This window comes from Rhincodon typus, chromosome 1 (genome assembly GCF_021869965.1).
Source record: "Rhincodon typus isolate 14 chromosome 1, sRhiTyp1.1, whole genome shotgun sequence".
In the NCBI taxonomy this organism is placed as follows: Eukaryota; Metazoa; Chordata; class Chondrichthyes; order Orectolobiformes; family Rhincodontidae; genus Rhincodon; species Rhincodon typus.
In genome coordinates, this window is record NC_063332.1 from 67,328,119 (window position 1) to 67,348,810 (window position 20,692).

At 38.6% G+C, this 20,692-nt stretch overlaps 1 protein-coding gene across 4 annotated transcripts in view; it reads left to right on the forward strand.

Moving 5' to 3' along the window:
* The window catches only part of trappc13 (trafficking protein particle complex subunit 13), a 65,857-nt gene that overhangs the window by 24,353 nt on the left and 20,812 nt on the right, over positions 1-20,692 (forward strand). For all 4 annotated transcript variants that reach the window (XM_048603451.1, XM_020532782.2, XM_048603466.1 and 1 more), the window contains exons 4-7: positions 1,852-1,936; positions 3,557-3,684; positions 9,314-9,386; positions 18,909-18,953. In XM_048603451.1, the coding sequence (XP_048459408.1) occupies positions 1,852-1,936; positions 3,557-3,684; positions 9,314-9,386; positions 18,909-18,953 (331 nt within the window). The remainder of the gene's footprint in view (positions 1-1,851; positions 1,937-3,556; positions 3,685-9,313; positions 9,387-18,908; positions 18,954-20,692) is intronic.

Consider the following 20,692-nt stretch of genomic DNA (forward strand, 5'->3'; position numbering starts at 1 on the left):
CACGCACTCTCACACGCACGCACTCTCACACGCACGCACTCTCACACGCACGCACTCTCACTCGCACGCACTCTCACGCGCGCACACACGCTCCCACACGCGCGCACACACACTCCCACACGCACGCACACACACCTCCCACAGCACATTTCCTACAATATAAAGTGTGTGGTTCTGTGATTTTTTTTCCAGAGTGAGTACTTTGCGTTGGGTCTTCTATTGCTTTGATTGTATCTTTTGCATTCAAATATTTTGCTTTTGGACTATAATGAATGCAATTCCTGATTTCATGTGTACCTGTCAAACTTTCTGACTGTCGAGTCAATGAACGTTCTAGGGAGCTCTGCCGTGATTTTATCTGTCATGTCCTCAAAGATGAGTTTGCACATCCCATGTGGACCATGGAATTGCACACTTGGTGAATGTGACAAACTTCTTCAGGAATGATCTGCACTTCATTCACCCCATTCAGTTGTTTCTTGTTTGAGTTGTTGATGCATGAATACACCTTTGGTCTGCTTCCCTTTAGATGCCATTATTCTAATTTATCAATATTAAATTAATAACCACAGAATTATCTTGATCAGTTTATTGCCCTTGCAGTAGCGTTAGATATTACATTTATCTGGTATTCCAAGAAACCATCGTACAGCTTTGTGATCATTCTGTAGGTAGTAACCTAAAATTTGCTGGGTTAGCTGAAATTAAATGAAATGAGAAGAAATGAAGCATGAAGTTTGCCTTTTTGATAAAGTCAAGCAACCCTGGTGATGACCTAATGATTATTAAGGCACTGCTTTTAACGTGTTTCTGTGTTTTGCTGAAGGAATATGTGTATGTCTATATTAAGCGTTGTGACTCAGTGATAATGAAAGGAACTGTCACAGCACCTCTGGACAAGCTGGAGCCTTGGTTTGAAAGCCGACCAGGTTATTAGCTGCGATAATGAAAATTATTATCAGCTAAATTTGTGATTGTGCAGTGTAAATATCATACAGTTGATTAGATGACACGAAAGTAGTAAGGAAATGGTTTATTTGCGTAGCCTGAACAAGCTGGCTTGAAGTTAGATATCGGTAAGTCCCAGAGGTAAGCCTTTTTCCAGGGAGACGCAAACAAGTCTTGATGAGCAATTAATCAAACTGGCCATGCTATATATTGAATTATACTGCTGAGAACTTATAAATTAGTTAGTACGTTTGAATAAATAAAACCTAGATTTTTGCTTATTGAAAAGTTCAGGTATTTTCAGTGTTTATAATTGCAAACAGGAATTAGCTTTATTCCCACTGAATTGGCTCGTAAGAATGTGCTTAAATTGTGTCTGAGATTGATTATGAACCTCAAACTTCCTTTTTTTCTCCGCTGCCCTAAAAGTTGTTAGTGCCTTGTCAGGTAACTTTCCCATTTATCCCATTCAATTTAGTGGCAGCTATTCATATGTAAACCACAGGTGGTTATTTCACTAGGGTGGAAATTGATATTACTGTCTAAAATCAGTACAGATAAGGATTTTAGTTTTTTTTGCCCTTTCAGTTGGTTAAAGCAGAACTCATTGCTTTAACCAACCGGCTGAGGTGGGCATTAACATAAAATGCTGTGGCCACCTGACGACCGAGCATTGCTTTCACATTGGAGTAGAACATAAATATAAAAAGGGAAGCTAAAAGTAGTAAACATATTAAAGAAGACCTTTCCTACTTTTTGTTGTGAAAAATGTCACTATCCAAATGTTATATATTGCTTTGAACTCTGCACTATTTGTCTTTATGCTATTTTGGAGTGTGTACCATTTTCATAGTGCAGAAATATTAAATGTAATTTCACATTTGAATTTCTCATCTTGGGCAGGAATATTTTTTTGGGTGAAACCTTCTCGAGCTACATCAGTGTACACAATGACAGCGTGCAAGTTGTTAAAGATATTTTGGTTAAGGTAAGACAATGATATTATACATCTGATTTACTTACAGGAAAAAACATCTTTAAGCGCATTCCATTTTCTTCAACCTGGCATAAGCAAGATTTTTGTGACAATAATAAGCAAATTTCTTGGATTTCAGTACCATGTGATTGTTGGTGGGTGACATTTTTGTACTGTTTCCATTAGTACCAACAACATTTGGAAGTGCAGTTCTAGTTTAGCCTTGCAAGCTTGGGCTATGTTTGAAGAAAGCATTTTAAGCAGTATATTTTTATGATAAATTACTCCTTTGTTCAACGTTTCATCGGTATCTGACATATTGATCAAGTTTATTGATTGACTTATAATGAACTTGAGGATTACTAGTAACTAATTGCTAGAGTTATTTTATTCAAAAATGCTTTTGCAATGTTAGTTATTAACGTGGTCAGATCCAGTCACACCATGTAGCTAAAGATGTCAGTCATGCCTCTTGCCCTAAAGTCTTGTATCTTGATATTTGGTTTCTCTAGGACAAAAGAAGTTTGGATCAAATGACCTTTTTCTGTTCTTTGTGATCATAGAGCAGTTTTCATTGGAACATTTAGCAATATCATAGAAGTAGTTCGTAATTACAAATATGTCTAAAATTCAGATATGTGATTACTTCTCTCTGTGCACCCCCCTCCCCCTACCCCCAATACTCCCCACACTATGGGTTTCAGAAGTTTTTCTTTTTTCTTTTTATTTCCTTTTCCTTACCTCAACTATTAGCTGTTTGGCCAAAGTGCTTCCTTAAAGTAAATTGGCAGGAAACCATTGACAGGATAGGAATTGGGACATCATGTTGCAGCTGTATACAACATTGGTGAGGCCACTTTTGGAATAGTGCATACAATTCTAGTCACCCTTCTATAGAAATGATGTTGTTAAACTTGAGAGGGTGCAGTAAAGATTTACACGGATGTTGCCAGGACTGAAGAGTTTGAGCTATAGGGAGAGGCTGAATAGGATGGGGCTTTTTTCCTTGGAGTGTCGGAGATTGAGGTGTGACATAATAGAGGTTTATAAGATCATGAGGGGTATGGATAGGGTGAATAGCCAAAGTATTAATCCCAGGGTGGGGGAGTCAAAACTAGAGGGCGTAGATTTAAGGTGAGAGGGGAAAGATTTAAACGGACCTAAAGGGTAACTTTTTCGCGCACAGAGTGGTGCGTGTATGGAACAAGCTGCCAGAGGAAGTGGTGGAGGCCTGGTACAATTATATTTAAAAGGCATCTGAATGGGTACATGAATAGGAAGGGTTTAGAGGGATATGGGTCAAATACTGGCAAATGGGACCAGGTCACATTGGGAGGGCTGGTCAGTGCAGATGAGTTGGACCGAATGGTCTGTTTCTGTGCTGTATGACTCTAGTTGCTTGAGTTTACTTACAACCTTGTCTGTCTTTGGGTTGGTTGAAATTAATTTGTGGTGTAAGGGAACTTTCAGCTGCAAACCTGTATCTGGCATTTGCTGTATCCACTGAATTACTTAACTCATCACCTCTTTTTGTAACAGTTTCTCATATGTTAAGTGGAAGAGAGTTTTTAAAAGCAAAAGCTATGGATAATTTAGGGAACTTTTGTTTACCTGTTTATCCTTTTAAACAAGGCTGATCTTCAAACCAGCTCTCAACGTTTAAACCTATCAGCTTCAAATGCTGCAGTGGCTGATCTTAAACCTGACCGTTGCATTGATGATGTGATTCACCATGAAGTGAAAGAAATTGGAACACACATGTAAGTTCTATATTTCTATTAAAAAAAAAGACTGAAAATAAACATGTATTAAAAGATCTACCTAATGACCATAGCACTGGTATGTTCTTTTGAGTGTGAAAGGATCATAATTCAGGGCATAAGTGTGAAGCTACAAGGACATTTTGTATGAGTGCTCAGGCAGATCATTATATTTTGGAAAAGATGACCCTTTGCATCTCGCACGGTTGCAGAATTTTGTAAACTGCACCCAACAGTTAAATGACAATTCAACAACTGTGACGTTTTTCAGATTGATGAGATGTTTATGTTGCTGATTTGATATGTTTTGTAATTTTAATCTTTTGATTTATCATTGATCACCATAAGTGTTATACAAGTATTATATAGAGGCCATCAAATAGGTTTTAACTAGCATTTTAAATAGCAAGTTATTTCAACAACTTATTACCCTTTGAGGCAAAACAAACCTTATCCCTATTGTTTCATGTTCATCACTAAGTTAATTGTCAGGCATGGCTCAGTTGGTAGCCTCTGAACCATAAAATTCTGGGTTCACGTCCCACTTCAGGATTTGTGCGCACATATCAAGGCACTTTAGTATTGAGGGAGTGTGCAGTGTTGGAGGTGCTGTCTTCTGGATGTTAAACCAAGGGTCAGCCTGGCCTTTACCAGGTTGTCAATTAATGTAGCACACTATGTTCAGGTTTACTCATATATTGTATGGTACAACACTTCAAAAGTACTTAATGGAATCAAAAACCTTATATAAAAGCAAGTTTCTTTTTCTAATTTCTATTTGGCCCCAGTGGACTGGGTAGAAAGACTAAAAGGTCGGACACTTGAACAGTGGCAGACATTTTGGGAGATATTCAATTCCTCCCAACTAAAATATATTCTAGAGAGGAAGAAAGATTGTAAGAGAGAGGAAAAAAACATCCATGACTAAGCAAGGAAGTCCAAGATAACACAGGGAAAAACTAAGGCATACCATGTCTGTAGCAGGCTGCTGGATTGGGAAACTTTAAAAGTCCAACAAAGGGTTGCTTAAAAAAAGTAATAAAAAGAGGAAATGTTAATTATGCAAAGCCTAGCACAAAACAGAAAGAAGTTAGCAAAAACTTTTACATGTATTTAAAAGGAAGAGAGTAGCTAAAGTGAATGTTGGTTCTTTATGGGACCAGACTGGGAAGTCAGTAATGGGGAATACAAATGGCACAGACTTTAAATCAATATTTTTGTTCCATTTTCAGGGTGGAGGACAATGAAACCATCCTAGTAATAGTAACAGTTAATGCAGATGTTATAGGAAAGGAGGAACTTAAAGCAATCACCACCATTAGGGAAAAAGAACCGAGCAAATTATCGGGATTAAAGACAGACAAGTTCCTAGTGCTTAATGGCCGACTTCTAGGGTTTTAAAGGAAGAGGCAGTGGAGGTAGTGGATTTAAAGTTTTTGCGAAGATTTGTAGCTTGGATTGTGGATGAGGTTGAAGACTTGCTCGCTGAGCCAGCGTGTTTGGTTGCAGATGTTTCATAATATTGTCAGTGTGCCTCCAGTGAAGTGTTGGTGTTCTGCCCCTCTTGTTATTTATATGCCTCGGTTTGCTGGCATGGTTGGCACTACTTCCAGTTCTGTTTTTCAGTGATTTGTATATCGGGTTCAGTTCAATGTGTTTGTTGTTGCTTCGAATGCCAGGCCTCCAGGAATTCCCTGGCATGTCTCTGTTTGGCTCGTGCTATTATCGATGTGTTGTCCCAGTCAAATTCCTGTCCTTCTTTGTGTATTGAGACCGGTGAGAATTGGTCATGTCTGTTGGTGGCTAGTTGGTTTTCATGTATCCTTATTGTCAGTTTTCTGTCACTTTAGCCAATGTAATGTTTTTCACAGTCCTTGTATGGTATTTTGTATAATTATGTTAGTTTTATTGGTTGTGGGTATGGGATCCTTTACGTTCGTCAGTAGCTGTCGCAGGTTGGTTGTTGGTTTGTGGGCTACTCTGATGCCTAGGGTTCTGAGTAGTCTTGTGGTTATCTCTGATATGTCTCTGATGTACGGTAGGTTGACTCGTGTCTCTGGCCGTGTTGTGCCTTCTTGTTGTGGTCTGTCGTAGGGGTAATGGCGGATTGTGTTTTTTGGGTATCCATTCCTTTTAAAAACTCTGTATAAGTGCTCCTGTTCTGCTTTGCACAATTCCGGATTGCTGCAGTGTGTTGTGGCTCGTTTGAATAATGTCCTGATGTAATTCTGTTTATGGGTGTTGGGACGGTTGCTACAGTAATTTAAGTATCTGGTCTGTATGTGTGGTCTTTTGGTATATGCTTGTCTGGAGTTCCCCGTTGTTCTTATGTTCTACCATTTTGTCCAGGAAGGGTAGTCGTTTATTATTCTATTCTTCTTTTGTGAAGTTTATTCCAGTGAGGACGTTCTCTTTGTGTTGGTGGGTTTCTTCTAGTCTTGTGTGTTTGATAATCATGAACATGTCATCTACATAGCGGACCCAGAGTTTGAGTTTTATAGTGGGGAGCACTGTTCATTCTAACCTTTGCACTACCGTTTCTGCAATCGGTCCTGATGTTTTGGATTGCATTGGTGTTTCGTTGATTTGTTTGAATATATGTTCATTGAAGGTGAAGTGGGTTTCATGGGATGCCTGCCTTGCTGATTCGTCCAGCAGTGCGGCAATTGTCTTTTTAGCTAGGTCAATGTTTATAGATGCAAATAGTACTTTTACGTCAAAGGATATCATTATCTCATCCTCTTCTATTCTGGTGTCCTTGATGTTGAGGAATTCTTGGGAGGAGTAGATGGAATGGGTAGTGTTGTCAACTAAGTATTTCAGTTTCTGTTATGGTTCTTTGGTTAGTCTATATGTTGGCGTGCGAGGCAGTGAGACAATGGATCTAAGGGGCACACCTGGCTTGTGTACCTTAGGGAATCCATAGAAGCGGAGTGTGTTGGATCCCTCTAGTTTCATTTTTCGTAGTCTGTCTTGCTGATATCTCCTGAGTTGTTGTGGGGTGCCTGCCTTCCTGATTTGTCCAGCAGTGTGGCAATTGTTCCAAAATTCCTTGGATTCTGGAAAGGATTCAGTGGATTGGAAAAGTGCTAACTTAACACACTTATTCATAAAGTTGGGGAATGGGGAGGGGTCGGTGGCAGAAAGTAGGAAACCATAGACCAATTATTTTAATGTCTGTTGTTGGGAAATTGTTGGAATCCATTATTATAGAAATAGCAATGGGATATTTGGAAAGTCAAAACTCAATCCATCAAAGTCAGCATTGTTTTATGAAGGGTAAATTGTGCTTGACTAACTTGCTAGAATTCTTTGAAGATGTAACAAGCAAAGTGGATAATGGTATATCTAGATTTCAGAAGGCATTTGATAATGTGCCACACAAAAGCTTAATAAACAAGTTAAGATCACATGGGGTCAGGGGCGATATATTAGCTTTAATAGAGGATTGTCTAACTAAGAGAAAGCATAGTTGGGATAAATGGGACTTTGGTTGGCAAGTTGTAACTAGGATGATGCCACAGTGTTTGGTCCTTGGGGCTCTAACTATTTGCAATCTATATAATGACTTGGATGTAGTGATAGAGTGTACAATGTAATATATTCAGATTTTCAGGTGGTACTAAGATAGTTGGTAAAGTAAGTTGCAATTAAGAAATACAAAATTTATAAATAGAATGAATAGATTAGGTGGATGGACCAAAATTTGACAGATGGAGTTAAAGTAAATAAGTATGAGGTTATCCATTTTGGTTGGAAGAATAAAAAGTCAACTTATTATCTATACGGAGAGGAACATCAAAATGCTTTCTTGCAAATTGATTTGGATAGAAAGAAAGCTAGACTGCAGCTTCACCAAGTAATATGTAGGACAAATGGAATTTTGGAATTTATTGCCAAAGGAATAGAGTTGAAAAGTAAGGAAGTGTTGTTGCAAGTGTATAAGAATCATTAGAATCCCTACACTGTAGAAACGGGCCGTTTGACTCAACAAGTCCACACGAATTCTCCGAAGAGCATCCCACCCAGACTCACCCCCTACCCTATTACCCGATGAATTCCCATGGCTAATCCACTTAACCTACTCATACCTGGACACTATAGACAATTTAGCATGGCAAATCCACCTAACCAGCACATCTTTGGACTGTGGGAGGAAACTGGAGCACCCAGAGGAAACCCACGCAGACATGGGGAGAATGTGCAAACTCCACACAGACAGACGCCTGAGGCTGGAATTGAACTCTGGGTCCCTGGTGCTGTGAGGCAGCAGTGCTAACCACAGAGCCACGATGTAATTACATTGGAGAGAGTTCAGAAAACGCTCACTTGATTAATTCCAGAAATCGTAATTTGTACTTTTTACAAGATTCAAAAATTCACCAAAGATCCTGACATAGCGGTCTTCCAAACTCACGACCACTTCCATCTAGAAGGACAAGGACAGCAGGTTCATGGAAACATCACCACCTGCACGTTCCCTCTAAGCCATTCACCATCCTGATTGGAAATAAATCACTGTTCCTTCACTGTTGCTGGGTCAAAATCCTGCAATTCCCTCTCTCAGAGCATTGTGCGCCAACTTACATCATGTGGACTGCAGTGGTTCAAGAAGGCAGCTCACTACCACCTTCAGAAGGGCAGCTAGGGACAGGCAATAAATGTTGGCCATCAAGCAATGCCTCTGTCCCACGAATGAATAAAAAAAAAATGAAAGGCTTGCCTTATGAGGAGAGATTGAGCAGTCTAGGTGTGGTCAATTGAGTTTAAAAGAATGAAAGGACATCGAATTGAGATATGTAAGATGCTAAAGGGGATAGATAAGGTAGACATGGAGTGAATGCTAACCATTGTGGAGCTATATAGAATGTGAAATCATAGTTGTAGGCTGAGATGTGGCAGATTTAAAACAGAATTAGGAGGAATTACTTCTCTCAAAGGGTCATGAGTCTGTGGAACTCATTACCTCAGAGTGCAGTGGATGCTGGAGCACTGAATAAGTCTAAGGAGGAGATAGATTGATCTTCAATTAGTAATGGGTTGAAGGGTTATGTGGTATGGGCAGGAAAGTGAAGTTGAGGCTGAGATGAGATCAACCATGATTGTATTAAATGGTGGAGTGGGCTTGAGGGACTGATTTCCCTATTTTGGCTCCTAGTTCTTATGTTCTTATATTTACACCCTCTGATCTTACTTTTCTTATTTATCATTGAAATAATATGGGTTAAAACATTATTTTTCATAAGATATCTCTTATCTTAAACTCTTGCAACTCTCAAGATAAATCATTCAGTGTTTCTAATTTTCTTCCTACTTATCCTTGTCATACCAAGAATCAGGCTCCTGGCTCTTTGATCCACCCTATTTGATATGTAGATTCTTTCTTTGCGATATGGTGACTACTGGGAAACAAATTGTATATTTAAATCGAGGCACACGTGACTTTTTAAAATATGTGAATCAAACACCTTTCTGTTGTATCCACATGGGTTGGTGCCATGCAGGTTGCTGGATTTGGTACTTAATCAAATCTTGCTTGTTAAGTTTATGATGAACACATCATTTGTTATGTATGAGATAGCTTATTCTATTTATTGATTTATTTTTCCACTTGTCTTTGTTTTTGCAGCTTAGTTTGTGCAGTCAGCTATACCACACAAGCTGGAGAAAAGATGTACTTTAGAAAGTTCTTCAAATTTCAGGTAGTATTTGTAAATTCTGTACTGAACTCTTTTTAAAATGTACAGAATGTGGCCAATTTGTTATTTTTCATGTAATAATTTATTTCCATATCTTTTTCTTTCAAATGAATTTTTAAATTGACCAATTTTTAAACTGAAGTTTTGGTCAACTGTTCTGATTACTTTGCTTGCAATGTGCACAAAATTGAGCAATGAAACATGCTACACAAAACATTCAAATTACTTCAGAGATAGTAGGAACTGCAGATGCTGGAGAATCAGAGATAGTAGGAACTGCAGATGCTGGAGAATTCAAATTACTATTTATTTCTCGATGCAAGTTGAGCAAATATATTTTTTCACAAAAATCCTTGGTGTTATTTGGGTTTCCAGATTGAAATAAAACATGATATTCAAGCTGAATGGAAATTGTCAGGCAAAACAAGCATTTCCTTCCTTAACTAAAAATACATGCTTTTAGTTTAAAATCCATTGATATATATTACATAGAAATTAGTTGTTGACAGGATCACAGGATGTTAGAGATATGGATAATTCAGATCATCTTAATCCACTACACAGAACAATACTGCACCTTCTGCTCTGTCCTCCCCCACCATGTTCTTAAATGGATTCAGGATTTTCACCTTCACTCGTCTTCCTGGAAGCTCATTGAAAGCCTTTGCCCTCAAAGTACAGCTTCCTTTTACTAGTTCTAAAGTTAGAATTTATTAGGTTGAGCTGTGGTTCTCCAAAAGTAAAAGTTCACATGTGTATAGAAACTTTACCTTTGTATAATATCTTGAGTTGATTTACAGAAGTGTTATGAGTATAATTTAATGCCAAGCCATTTAAAGAAATATTAGGCAGCTGACGAAAAACTAAATTGTGGAGAGAGCACTTAAGAAGCTTTTTAAATTGAACAGATTTAACAGCTCCAATGTAGGCATCCATGAGACACTGTTAACATTAGCAACAGCAGAAATGTGTTTCCCCCAGCTCTCAGATCTCATAGAGTAGCATATGCTACACTCTTCCATTACAATCCAGCCAGGGGTCCAACACGAATTCAGTGAGGAGGCTGTGATAACATGCCAATACCAGCATTACTTGTGTCTTAAAAACAAGTGAAACTACTTAACAGCCCTATACGCATGCCAAACTGCAAAAGCACCATGCTGTAGATAAAGCTAAATGATCCCATAGCTAGAAAATCAGATCAAACCCTGCAGTTCCTTTTCAAACCAGTGTGAATGTTGGTGGCAGTGGCTTCATGAGCATTCACATCCTCAACAATGTTGAGATCCCCCAAACACCACCCCCCCAGCCCCTCCAAAACCCGACATCACCACAAAAAGACTAGACTGAAGAGTTTGCAATCACCTTAAATTACAAGTGCGGAAAGGATAAACATACTCAGCCTTCCTCCTGAGGACCCGTAGAAGCTAATTCACTCAAACTGGTGTCAAGCTCAGGCTGTTAACACCAACACCTACCCTGAATATCGTGTAAACCTCAGCTATTTTTGGCATGTTCAGTATCAAAGTGAAGTATATCATTTTCTCATTCTAATCCTTCTTCCAGCATTATTCATACCATTATTTTCTGCTTTGCATTAATTGTTCCTATTTGTAAGTGAATTGGGAGAAGAGTTCAATAAAATCTTAAAGATAATTTAGAATCAAATGAGAGGTGACATGGTTTGATAAGATTAGTTCAAACTTGTTGGCTTAGTTATAAGTCACAATTACTGCATGAAAGTTATATTCAACATAATACTTAAAGGCAGTAAGGCTGAACTTGAAAAACTAGAAATCTTACTAACAAGGATCCAGTCCTTCCAATCTGAGTGGGGAACCCTCTTTCCCACTTAGGTTTGGATGGGTTCTTTGTTCAGCACACTGACATCACAGGGAAACCATGAGTTGATTGGTTGTTGACCAGCTACTGTTTTCAACTCCAGTAATCTTGAAATACAGAAATGTTTAAAAGTAGAGGAAAAGTAAAAATTTATAGGCACAGGAAAGTGAGCTGGTTTGTGGTAAGGGTGAGGAATTTCTATTTTTTACAATATCAAGTGGAGAGCTGGCACTTGTACAAACCAGATGATTTGCAACTGAACAGAGCCAAAACTGAGTTCCTTGCAGATATTTTGCTGATGCTTTTGGGAAGGGTCTAAACTAACTCAACAGGATTGTAGGAACCAAGAGAGAAAATAATACTACAGTGCACAAAATAAAGGGAGAGACAGAACTAGAATTGAGAATATTAAGTTAATAGGTGAAGCCAGAGTGAAAGAAAATAATGAAGTCCAAATCATTACTCTGCATGTTTGTGAATGCAAGGAGTATAGTTAATAAGGAGCAAAAATAGAAGTTGCTGGAAAAGCTCAGCAGATCTGACAGCATCAGTGAAGAAAATTCAGAGTTAACGTTTTGGGTCCGGTGACCCTTCCTCAGAACTGAGATAACAAGGTGTAGAGCACAGCAGGCCAAGCAGCATCAGAAGAGCAGGAAAGCTGCTTGGCCTGCTGTGTTCATCCAGCTCTACACCTTGTTATCTCAGATTCTCCAGCATCTGCAGTTCCTACTATCTCTTCCTCAGAACTGTTTTGGTTTGTTCCTAGATGTATATCAATGTAACAATCAAGAATAAATTATTATGGTAGAAGTTTAAAAATGTATGCAGATCTCGGGTACCTGTAAAAACATCATGAAAATCATTACTGTATTATTTTTGTTATCAACATTTTTTTTTTAAACTAATGGAATGTGGGCATTCCTGGCTGGGCCAATATTATTGCCCATGCCTAGTTGCCCTTGAGAAGGTGATGGTGAGCTGCTTTCTTGAACTGCTGCAATTGAGGTGCTGCAGGTATGTCCATAATGCCATTAGGGAGGGAATGTGGGGAAAATGCAGGAGATTGACATTAGATAATGCAGACAGTGCAGGCACGATGGGCCGAATGGCCTCCTCATGCACTATAAACTGTAATAATTCCATGAATGAAAATGATGGCACCAACGGAGCAATCGCAGATATAACTCTGAGGAACGTTAACTCTGATTTATTTTCACAGATGCTGCCAGATCTGCTGAGCTTTTCAAGCAACTTCTGTTTTTGTTGCTGATTTACAGCATCCACAGTTCTTTCGGTTTTTATTTTAAGTTAATAAGATTGGGGAGTGACAGACACATTGCCATTGGGGATTATGATGTTGTGGCAATGCTGATGTATTATATATAGATATTAAATGTGCCTGGCTGCAAGGTGTTTAGGAGAGGTAAGGAAACGAAGGCATTTTTGGTTCAGGAGAGCACTGCTAAATTGGAGAAAGAGGATGTCCCAGAGCATTCAAGGACAGAATCAAAGTCCCTAGAGCTAAGGAGCCAAAAGGGTGCAGTTACATTGCTAGGTGTCATCTATAGACTACCCATCTGTGGGAAAGACATAGATGAACAATCTGCAAGAAAATTCTATTTAAGTGCAAACCATAGTGTATTTATAATGTGAGACTTTACTGATCAAATATAGACTAGGACAGTGGTAATGCATTCTTGCATTGTGTTCTGCAGAATATCTAACAACCTTGTGTGACCTGTCCAGCAAGAAAGGACCATGAAAGAACAAGGTTGGACTGGGTTCTTTGGATTGAGATGGATCAAGTGACAGTGGGGGAATCTTTTAGGTGACAGTGATCTTTTGTGTCATAAAGTTGGGGGTGTTGGTGGTGAATGATAATAAGGAATATAGAGTAACAGTAATTAACTGGTAGAGAGCTGACTTCAGTGGGGCGACAATGAAGTTTGGCTGCATAGATCGGAATCAAAGGTTGTTAGGGAAAACATTAACTGAATTAATGGGTCACCATCAAAGAAGAGATGGCTTGGATACAGGCAAGGTATATTCCCTCAAAAGAGAAAATTAGGGCAAACAAATCCAGAGCTTCCTCAGTGAGAAAGGAGATACAAATTTAAGGGTGAGAAAGTGTGTTATGTCAAGTGTCACATGGAAGATATGATTAGGAACCAAGCTAAATACAGAAGGTTCAAAAGGGAACAAATAAAAGAAGTGAAGATGGACTACAAAAAAATTATTGGCAGATAACATAATGTGAAATCCAAAGTCTTTGCTATGCGCGTTAATAGTAAAAGGGTCATAAAAAGAGGAGTAGGACTGATTAGGGAATAAAAACATGATTTGAAGGAAGGAAGAAGGCATGGTTGAGGAGTCAAATGAATTAGTTGCATCTGTCATTATTTACGGGGCAGATGCTGCTGAGGCCATAGTGACAGAGGAGGAAATTCCTTCATGAGATGTGTTTAAAATTGATAAGAATGGGATTTTTGCATAAACCATCAGGACCAGATGAGTTGAATCCAAGGATATTGAAGGAAGTGAGAGTAGAAATTGCAGAGACACTAACAGAAACCTTCAATCTTCATGTGATTAGAGAGTGGTGGCAGAGGATTGGAGGATTATAAATGTTAGGCCCTCGTTTTTAAAACTTATAAAAGATAAGCCCAGCAATTACAGACCAATCAGTTTAACTTCAGTGTTGGGGAGACTTCTAGAAACAATTATTCAGGATAGGGTTAATAGTAAAATGAAAAAATGAGTTCAGAAAAGCCATCATGGACTTGTTGAAAGAAAATTGTGGCTGAAGTTTTTTTAAAGTCATAACAGAGAGGGTCAATGAGGGCAATAGTGTTAATGTGGTGTACGTAGACTTCCACACGGCCTCTGATACAGCACTACATAATAGACTTGTAGGGAAAGTGTGAACTCAATAACGGGGATAGTAACATGTTGTGGTTACAAAATTGAGTGATAAGAAACAGAGCAATGGTTAATGGATATTTTTTGGTTTAGAGAACGGTGTGTAGCGGAGTTGTCAGATTTGGAAACTTTGCTTTTTCTGAGATATATAAATGTTTTAGTTCTTTTTGTGTAGGGGACAATTTCACGTTTGTGGTTGTTACGAATCTTGGGAGCATTATAAACTGAGGAGGTCAGTGTAAGATCTCAAAAGGGCCATTGGCAAATTGGTGGAGAGGGTGGATAGGTGACCAGTGACATTCAGTGTGGAGAAGTGTGAGGTAATGCATTTTGGTACAAAGAACATGGAATGACAGTACAAAATAAATTCAATGATTCTAAAGAATGTGAAGAAGCACAGAGACCTGAGTGTATATGTACAGAAATCATTCAAAGTAGGAAGGCAGGTAGAGTAATGCATACAGTATTCTAGATACAGTTCTGAAGACATTTTGGACTCCGTGTTAACACTTTCTCTCTCTGCATTTGCTGCCACACCTGTTGAGTTTCTCCAGCGTTATCTATGTTTGTTACAATATTCCAGGTGTTATTAACAAGGGCCTAGAGTACAAGAATATTGAGGCTATACTGAGCCTAGATGGGACACAAGTTAGTCTTTACTTGGAGTATTGTGTACAGTTCTGGGCGTAATACTTAGAAACGATATAAATGCATAGGAAAGAATGTAGAAAGGGTTTACAAGAATGATTCCAGATGTGATTTATATATTTTTAAGTATCATTTATTTTTGAGTTTGGATTTTTAATATTTGAACTAGTGGCATATCGATTTTCTGCCTGTCTGAAGGGGCTTAATGATTAACTTGGGTAAGTATTCTGTAGCCATTGCAATTTCTTTTAAAGCTGTCTGAGAGTGATAGCTTCCAAGAGCTAGTGGATCTTCTGTTTCTTTTGGAGAGTTTTTATGACCGATCAAAGTAAGCAGGTTTCAGTTAGTATGTGCTGGATATTGTGTTTTTTAAGCTTGGAGGAGAACTCATGGCTTGAAAATCTGTTTAGTTTCATTTTGGCAGTTCTGCAGCATTCTTAGTTGAATGTATAAAGCAGTTGCTCCTGAGAAAGGGAGAAGAGAGTTTAGCATTGTTTTTTTAAAAATTACCTCAGTAAAGAGTTTAGTACCAGTTCCAAACCAGAATTGTTTGGTTAAAACCCTGAAGGAGGATTTGAAGCTGAGAAAATTTATGCTTTATTGTGTGAAGACTCATAGAAGAGGCTTTTAAATTCTCAAAATGGTGAGTTGAAGTCATGGTTAAATTACGCCCTATTGATGTAATAGAGGAGGGCACTGTCTGGTATGAGTACTATAAAAGGGTGCTTTTGGAATAAATAGGATTATATTTTTACTGTGTGTTTTAAAATCTTTAAACATGTGTAATATATAAATAGTTTGGTTGATTCTATTATATCTTAATTTCTTTTGCATGATAAGTTGTTTATTGTTTTTATTTAATTGTTAAAACCAACTGCAATATTGCATACTTATGACCAATTAGGATAGCAGGTAGTATGAGGTGATAGAGTGCCAGACAGGTAGGGTTGCAGATTGGTAGGCTGGCAGTTGGAGGGTTAGAGTGCCAGGTAAGTGAGTGAGAGGGTACGTCAGGGTGATTTGGGGGGTACTGTCAGAGTGGGCCCAATTGGTGAGGTTAGTCTTGTGTACTGGGCTATTTGGAATGGATTGGGTCTGGGTATGGTTAGTCCGGTAAGATCTTGCCCTAGGCAGTAGGGTCTGAAGTTTCATCTTCCTTGGTAATTACCGCTTAGTGTGTCAGGGCATCTGCATGAACCAGTCAATTTTCTTTCTAAGCTGTGTGGCTGGACCCACCTTTCAGCTGCTCGAAGCATCCATGCGCAGCGATCACTGCATTGATTTCCAGTTCCTGAAATTAGTGCTGCTCGTAGGTCTCAGAGGTTTGTGCAGAAGAAAAGAATATTAGCTGGAACACTGGTACGAGTGCACATCTTCCCTGGCACTCTGGTCTCCAATCATTCGGATACCTGAAGGTCTGGCCCATTATCATAACCAACTGCTATAGACACAATTTGAAAGTAAGAAAGTTGAAACGGACTTACGAACCTCTGTAGACTCCATAGTAACGACCAACCAATGCAGTGTAATAATTAACAAAGCTAGTCTAAGTTGAACCATAATCCTGAAAACAATATAAAAGTCTTAGGAAGTTCTGAACAAACTGTATATAATGCATTACTCAGAATGCATCTTGAATATTGTATCCATGCATAACCCAAGAGAACCGTGCAGCAGTCAAGTACACTGGGCAGTACAGAAGAGACTCCTTAGTGTTTGGATTACTACTGATTTAATAATGCCTGTTAATCTTGCAGTAATATGTAAGTAACTCAAATACTGTTCTTCACTGAACTAGTATATTGGAAACGACAATTAATTTTGTTTTTTTAACCAAGCAGAGGCTCCCAAGTTATGGTAAATGGAAAATTACAGACCACATTTTCCAGGATTTTGCCATTCGTCATAATCAAAGAAGTGTTGTGCTGTTGAAACTGGTTAGAAGAGAACCACGGTTTTCCAGGTGTTCAGTGAAAAGTTTATTTTCTCATATGCTTTGGAGAAGGGGTTGACAATGACTGGAGCCCACTTTCTGGGTGAACATACATGTAAATGTTATTTGCATGATGAAGCTCTGTGACAGATGTTAAAGAGTGTTTGGATTGAAGGCAGCATTATTTTCTCTGTTCTGTAGATTTTCTTGACATCTGTGAGTAGTTTGGAGGTGAATTACAATATTGCAGTGAGGAAAATGGAGAAAAGTGTTGCAGCAATGGTACAGCCTTGATGACCCAGTCTTCACTGAGAAAGTTTGTAGAGACTCCATTGGTGAGGATCACCATGTCATTGTGGAGCAGATTGAAAATGGTGCCAATTTTCTGCGGGCAGCCAAATTTGAATAGGGTACTCCATAGGACTTCACAGTTCAGAGAATCAAAGGCTTTCTTCAGATAAGAAAAAAACATGCAGTAGTTAGTGTTATTTCCCTGTATATTTCTTGAATTTGCTTTGCAGTGATGATTACTAAAAATCTGCTCTGCTGGATTAACATATAGCTTGTAGGTCTGACACCCGAATCAAGTTGTAACTCAGTTACAACAGGAGACTCCCAAGAACAATGGAATAACTTTGAGGACGTTCTCATCGTATCCCTGAAGAGCTCAACCATACTCAATTATTTGAAGGCGTCTCTGTGTGACAAAAATGGAGAAGTCTTATTCAGGAAGGCACTGAATGCATCAAGAGGCTTCGTTGGCAATGTGCAGAGTTGAGGCATTAAAGGGAATGCACAAACCTTGAAACAATGCATCTACTCAACCCTTTAGGCACCACCTGCCTCACATGTAGCAGCCCACAAATCTCACATTGGATTTAGTAGTAGTATCAGAATCCATCAAACTGGGGTGAGAGCAAGTCATCCTTCATTCTGAGGGATTGGCTTGGAAAAGGAGAGCTTAGCTACCACTTGTGGATACACAGTTAAATTTAATGAGTAATTTTAAAATGCCTATTTATATGTTGAATTAGAATGTAACATTATGATATAGCAATGACATTGCACCCGTAGGCTTTCAGAAAAGTTCAAAAATTCATTTGGGTGTATTTGTCTGCACTACGGCTAGTTCTGATATACATGATGGAGGTGCTTTGAATTTCATAAACCTTGTTTAAAATTACAATTTTTTAAAACTGCTTTGGGTGTATTCTAATTTTTTTTATGTTGATTGATGTGAATTTTTGAAGCTTTTGTAAAGACAGAAAATTGAAAACAATTGGTGCTCTTACAGGATTTGACAGAATAATGCATATAAAGCACTGATTGCCAACATTTATTTCTTACAGTATCCAAAAACAAATGGCAGACTGCCACAACTGAGGCTATGCAGATTGGGGATTATATCAGAGATAGTAGGAACTGCAGATGCTGGAGAATCTGAGATAACAAGGTGTAGAGCTGGATGAACACAGCAGGCCAAGCAGCATCACAGGAGCAGGAAGGCTGACATTTCGGGCCTAGACCCTTCATCAGAAAAAGACCCTTCTGATGAAGCGTCTAGGCCCGAAACATCAGCCTTCCTGCTCCTGTGATGCTGCTTGGCCTGCTGTGTTCATCCAGCTCTACACCTTGTTATCTCAGATTGGGGATTATGTTGTGTTAATCTATTAGAGGGTAATACCTTTACAGTTTGATTTGCACACTCGTTCTGAGCTTCAGTCTGAATCCTAAATCGTTGAACAACACCTACAATGAACACTAGTCTAATGAGAAAGGTATTTGACATCTTCTGGTCAGAAGCTGTTATCAAATTAGCAGATTGGTTCAGAATTTTAACACAGAAAGCTGAAAGCTAAATTGGTATGCTTCGTAGTAAACTTTTAAATCTGTAAGATTTTCTTTGACAAGAGATTTTGATTTTGAAGTCTTCAAGGACACATGATTCTGAACATTTTACAAAATGAACAGGCTTTCATTTATGGAAGTGAACACTTTGTGTTTTATCTGAAATTTTTGTACATTCTACATTCTTTACAGTTGTTCAGTTCTACACAGGTTTTACATTCAACAAATTAGTGGTAACGGACTCTTTACTCCTTAGACGGCATCCTACTTTAACAGGCTCGATGGATGATCTAGCTGAGAAAACAGTCTTCAGCTTGCATTCTCTGTTCACACAGGTCCTTAAGCCACTCGATGTAAAGACCAAGTTCTACAATGCTGAAGTAAGTATATGATTAAATTGCCACATTGTAGCAGAATTCCAAATTGAATTCAGTTCATTCCATTCCTTTGCTTTATTTTATAGATATATTGAGATCTGTTTATTATGCTGTTGCTGGTAACTTGCATAACCATACAAGATGCTTGTGTATTTTCTTCTGCAATGTGCTGCTTAGTTTAGACAATTTTTTTGCATTGTTTATGCGGTTTTTTTAAAAGGTCCTTTCTTTTGTAAATTTCTTTTTGAGGAGTTGGTTACGTAGGCTCTGAACCTTCTATAACTGGAAGAGCCGAGTTCACAGTACATTGAATAACCTAGCTATTTTTGGTTGCACAAAAATCTGCTCTTTCAATATTTGTTACTTGTTTCCTACAGTAAATTGGCATCCACTAATTAATTGCATTACATAGATTCAATGACTGGCACTTCGAGGACTCAAAGCAATGGCTATTGGTTTTGATGTAGAACACTGCACCTTTATTAATAAGTGCTACATGCTAATCTTTATAAGCCATCATTTAAAATTTGTGCAAACAATGAAGGAGAAAATTGGTTGTGCTTCTCTTTATAAGATCAAACTTAATTTTGAATTCATCTAATATAATTTGAGAAATAAATATTGTGCATCCTGCCAGAATAATTTTAACTCTTAATTTTTCTCATACTTCTTTGTTGACTGAAGCTAGCCTGTTTTTCTTCAGCTTCACAAATCTATTTGTAGCTGAAGTCCCTCATGCCTGGAACCATTCTTTTATACCTGCATTCATCTCCTCCCACATCTTAAAGACAGACAGTGCTATTTTTAACTGCCCAACTGACCCTTGTTTTATGCCTCTCACCCAACACTTCCTCCTACTGCTCACCCAGCATTTCTTCCTGCTGCATCTTTCATCTCACTCCTTTCATCACTCCCATTTCAACACTTTGAAATGTTTTAAGTGAGAGGGAAAAGATTTAAAAGGGACCTAAAGGGCAACTTTTTCCACACAGAGGTTGGTGCATATATGGAATGAGCTGCCAGAGGAAGTGGTGGAGAATGGTACAATTACAACATTTAAAAGGCATCTGGATGAGTTTATGAATAGGAAAGGTTGAGAGAGATATGGGCCAAATGCTGGCAAATGGGACTCCATTAATTTCGGATATCTGGTCGGCATGGATGAGTTAGACCGAAGGGTCTGTTTCCATGCTGTACAGTTCTGACTCTATGACCTATAGCTCCATCTTGCTACCTACTCTCATTTCTCTTTCTCCAGGTATGATGTGGAGGTGCCAGTGTTGGAGTGGGGTGATAAGGTCAGAAGTCACATGACACCAAATTATAGTCCAACAAGTTTATCTGAAAATCACAAGCCTTTGGAGCACTGCTCCTTCGTCAGGTGAAGTCACCTCATGATGGAGCAGTGTTCAGAAAGCTTGTGATTTCAAATAAATGTTTAGGACTATGGCCTGGTGTCTTGTGACTTCTGATTTTCTCCAGATAAAAGACCTACACTGTAATTTAGTAATCCCATTGTCAATAATATCTTCAAAAAAAAACTTCTCTGTAGTGTTCTTGATCATGACCTTGGAATTGCCTTTCAAGTCTTCAAAGCAGTTGCGTTTTCCAAATACTAACACCACTTCCCCCTTTTCCAACATCCAAGTTCCAGTGCTACAGCCACCCCAGGTCTTTCCAGGCCACAACATCCTTTCCAAATTTGAATAATTGTCTTTCTGTACCTTTAGTACATCTGCTAG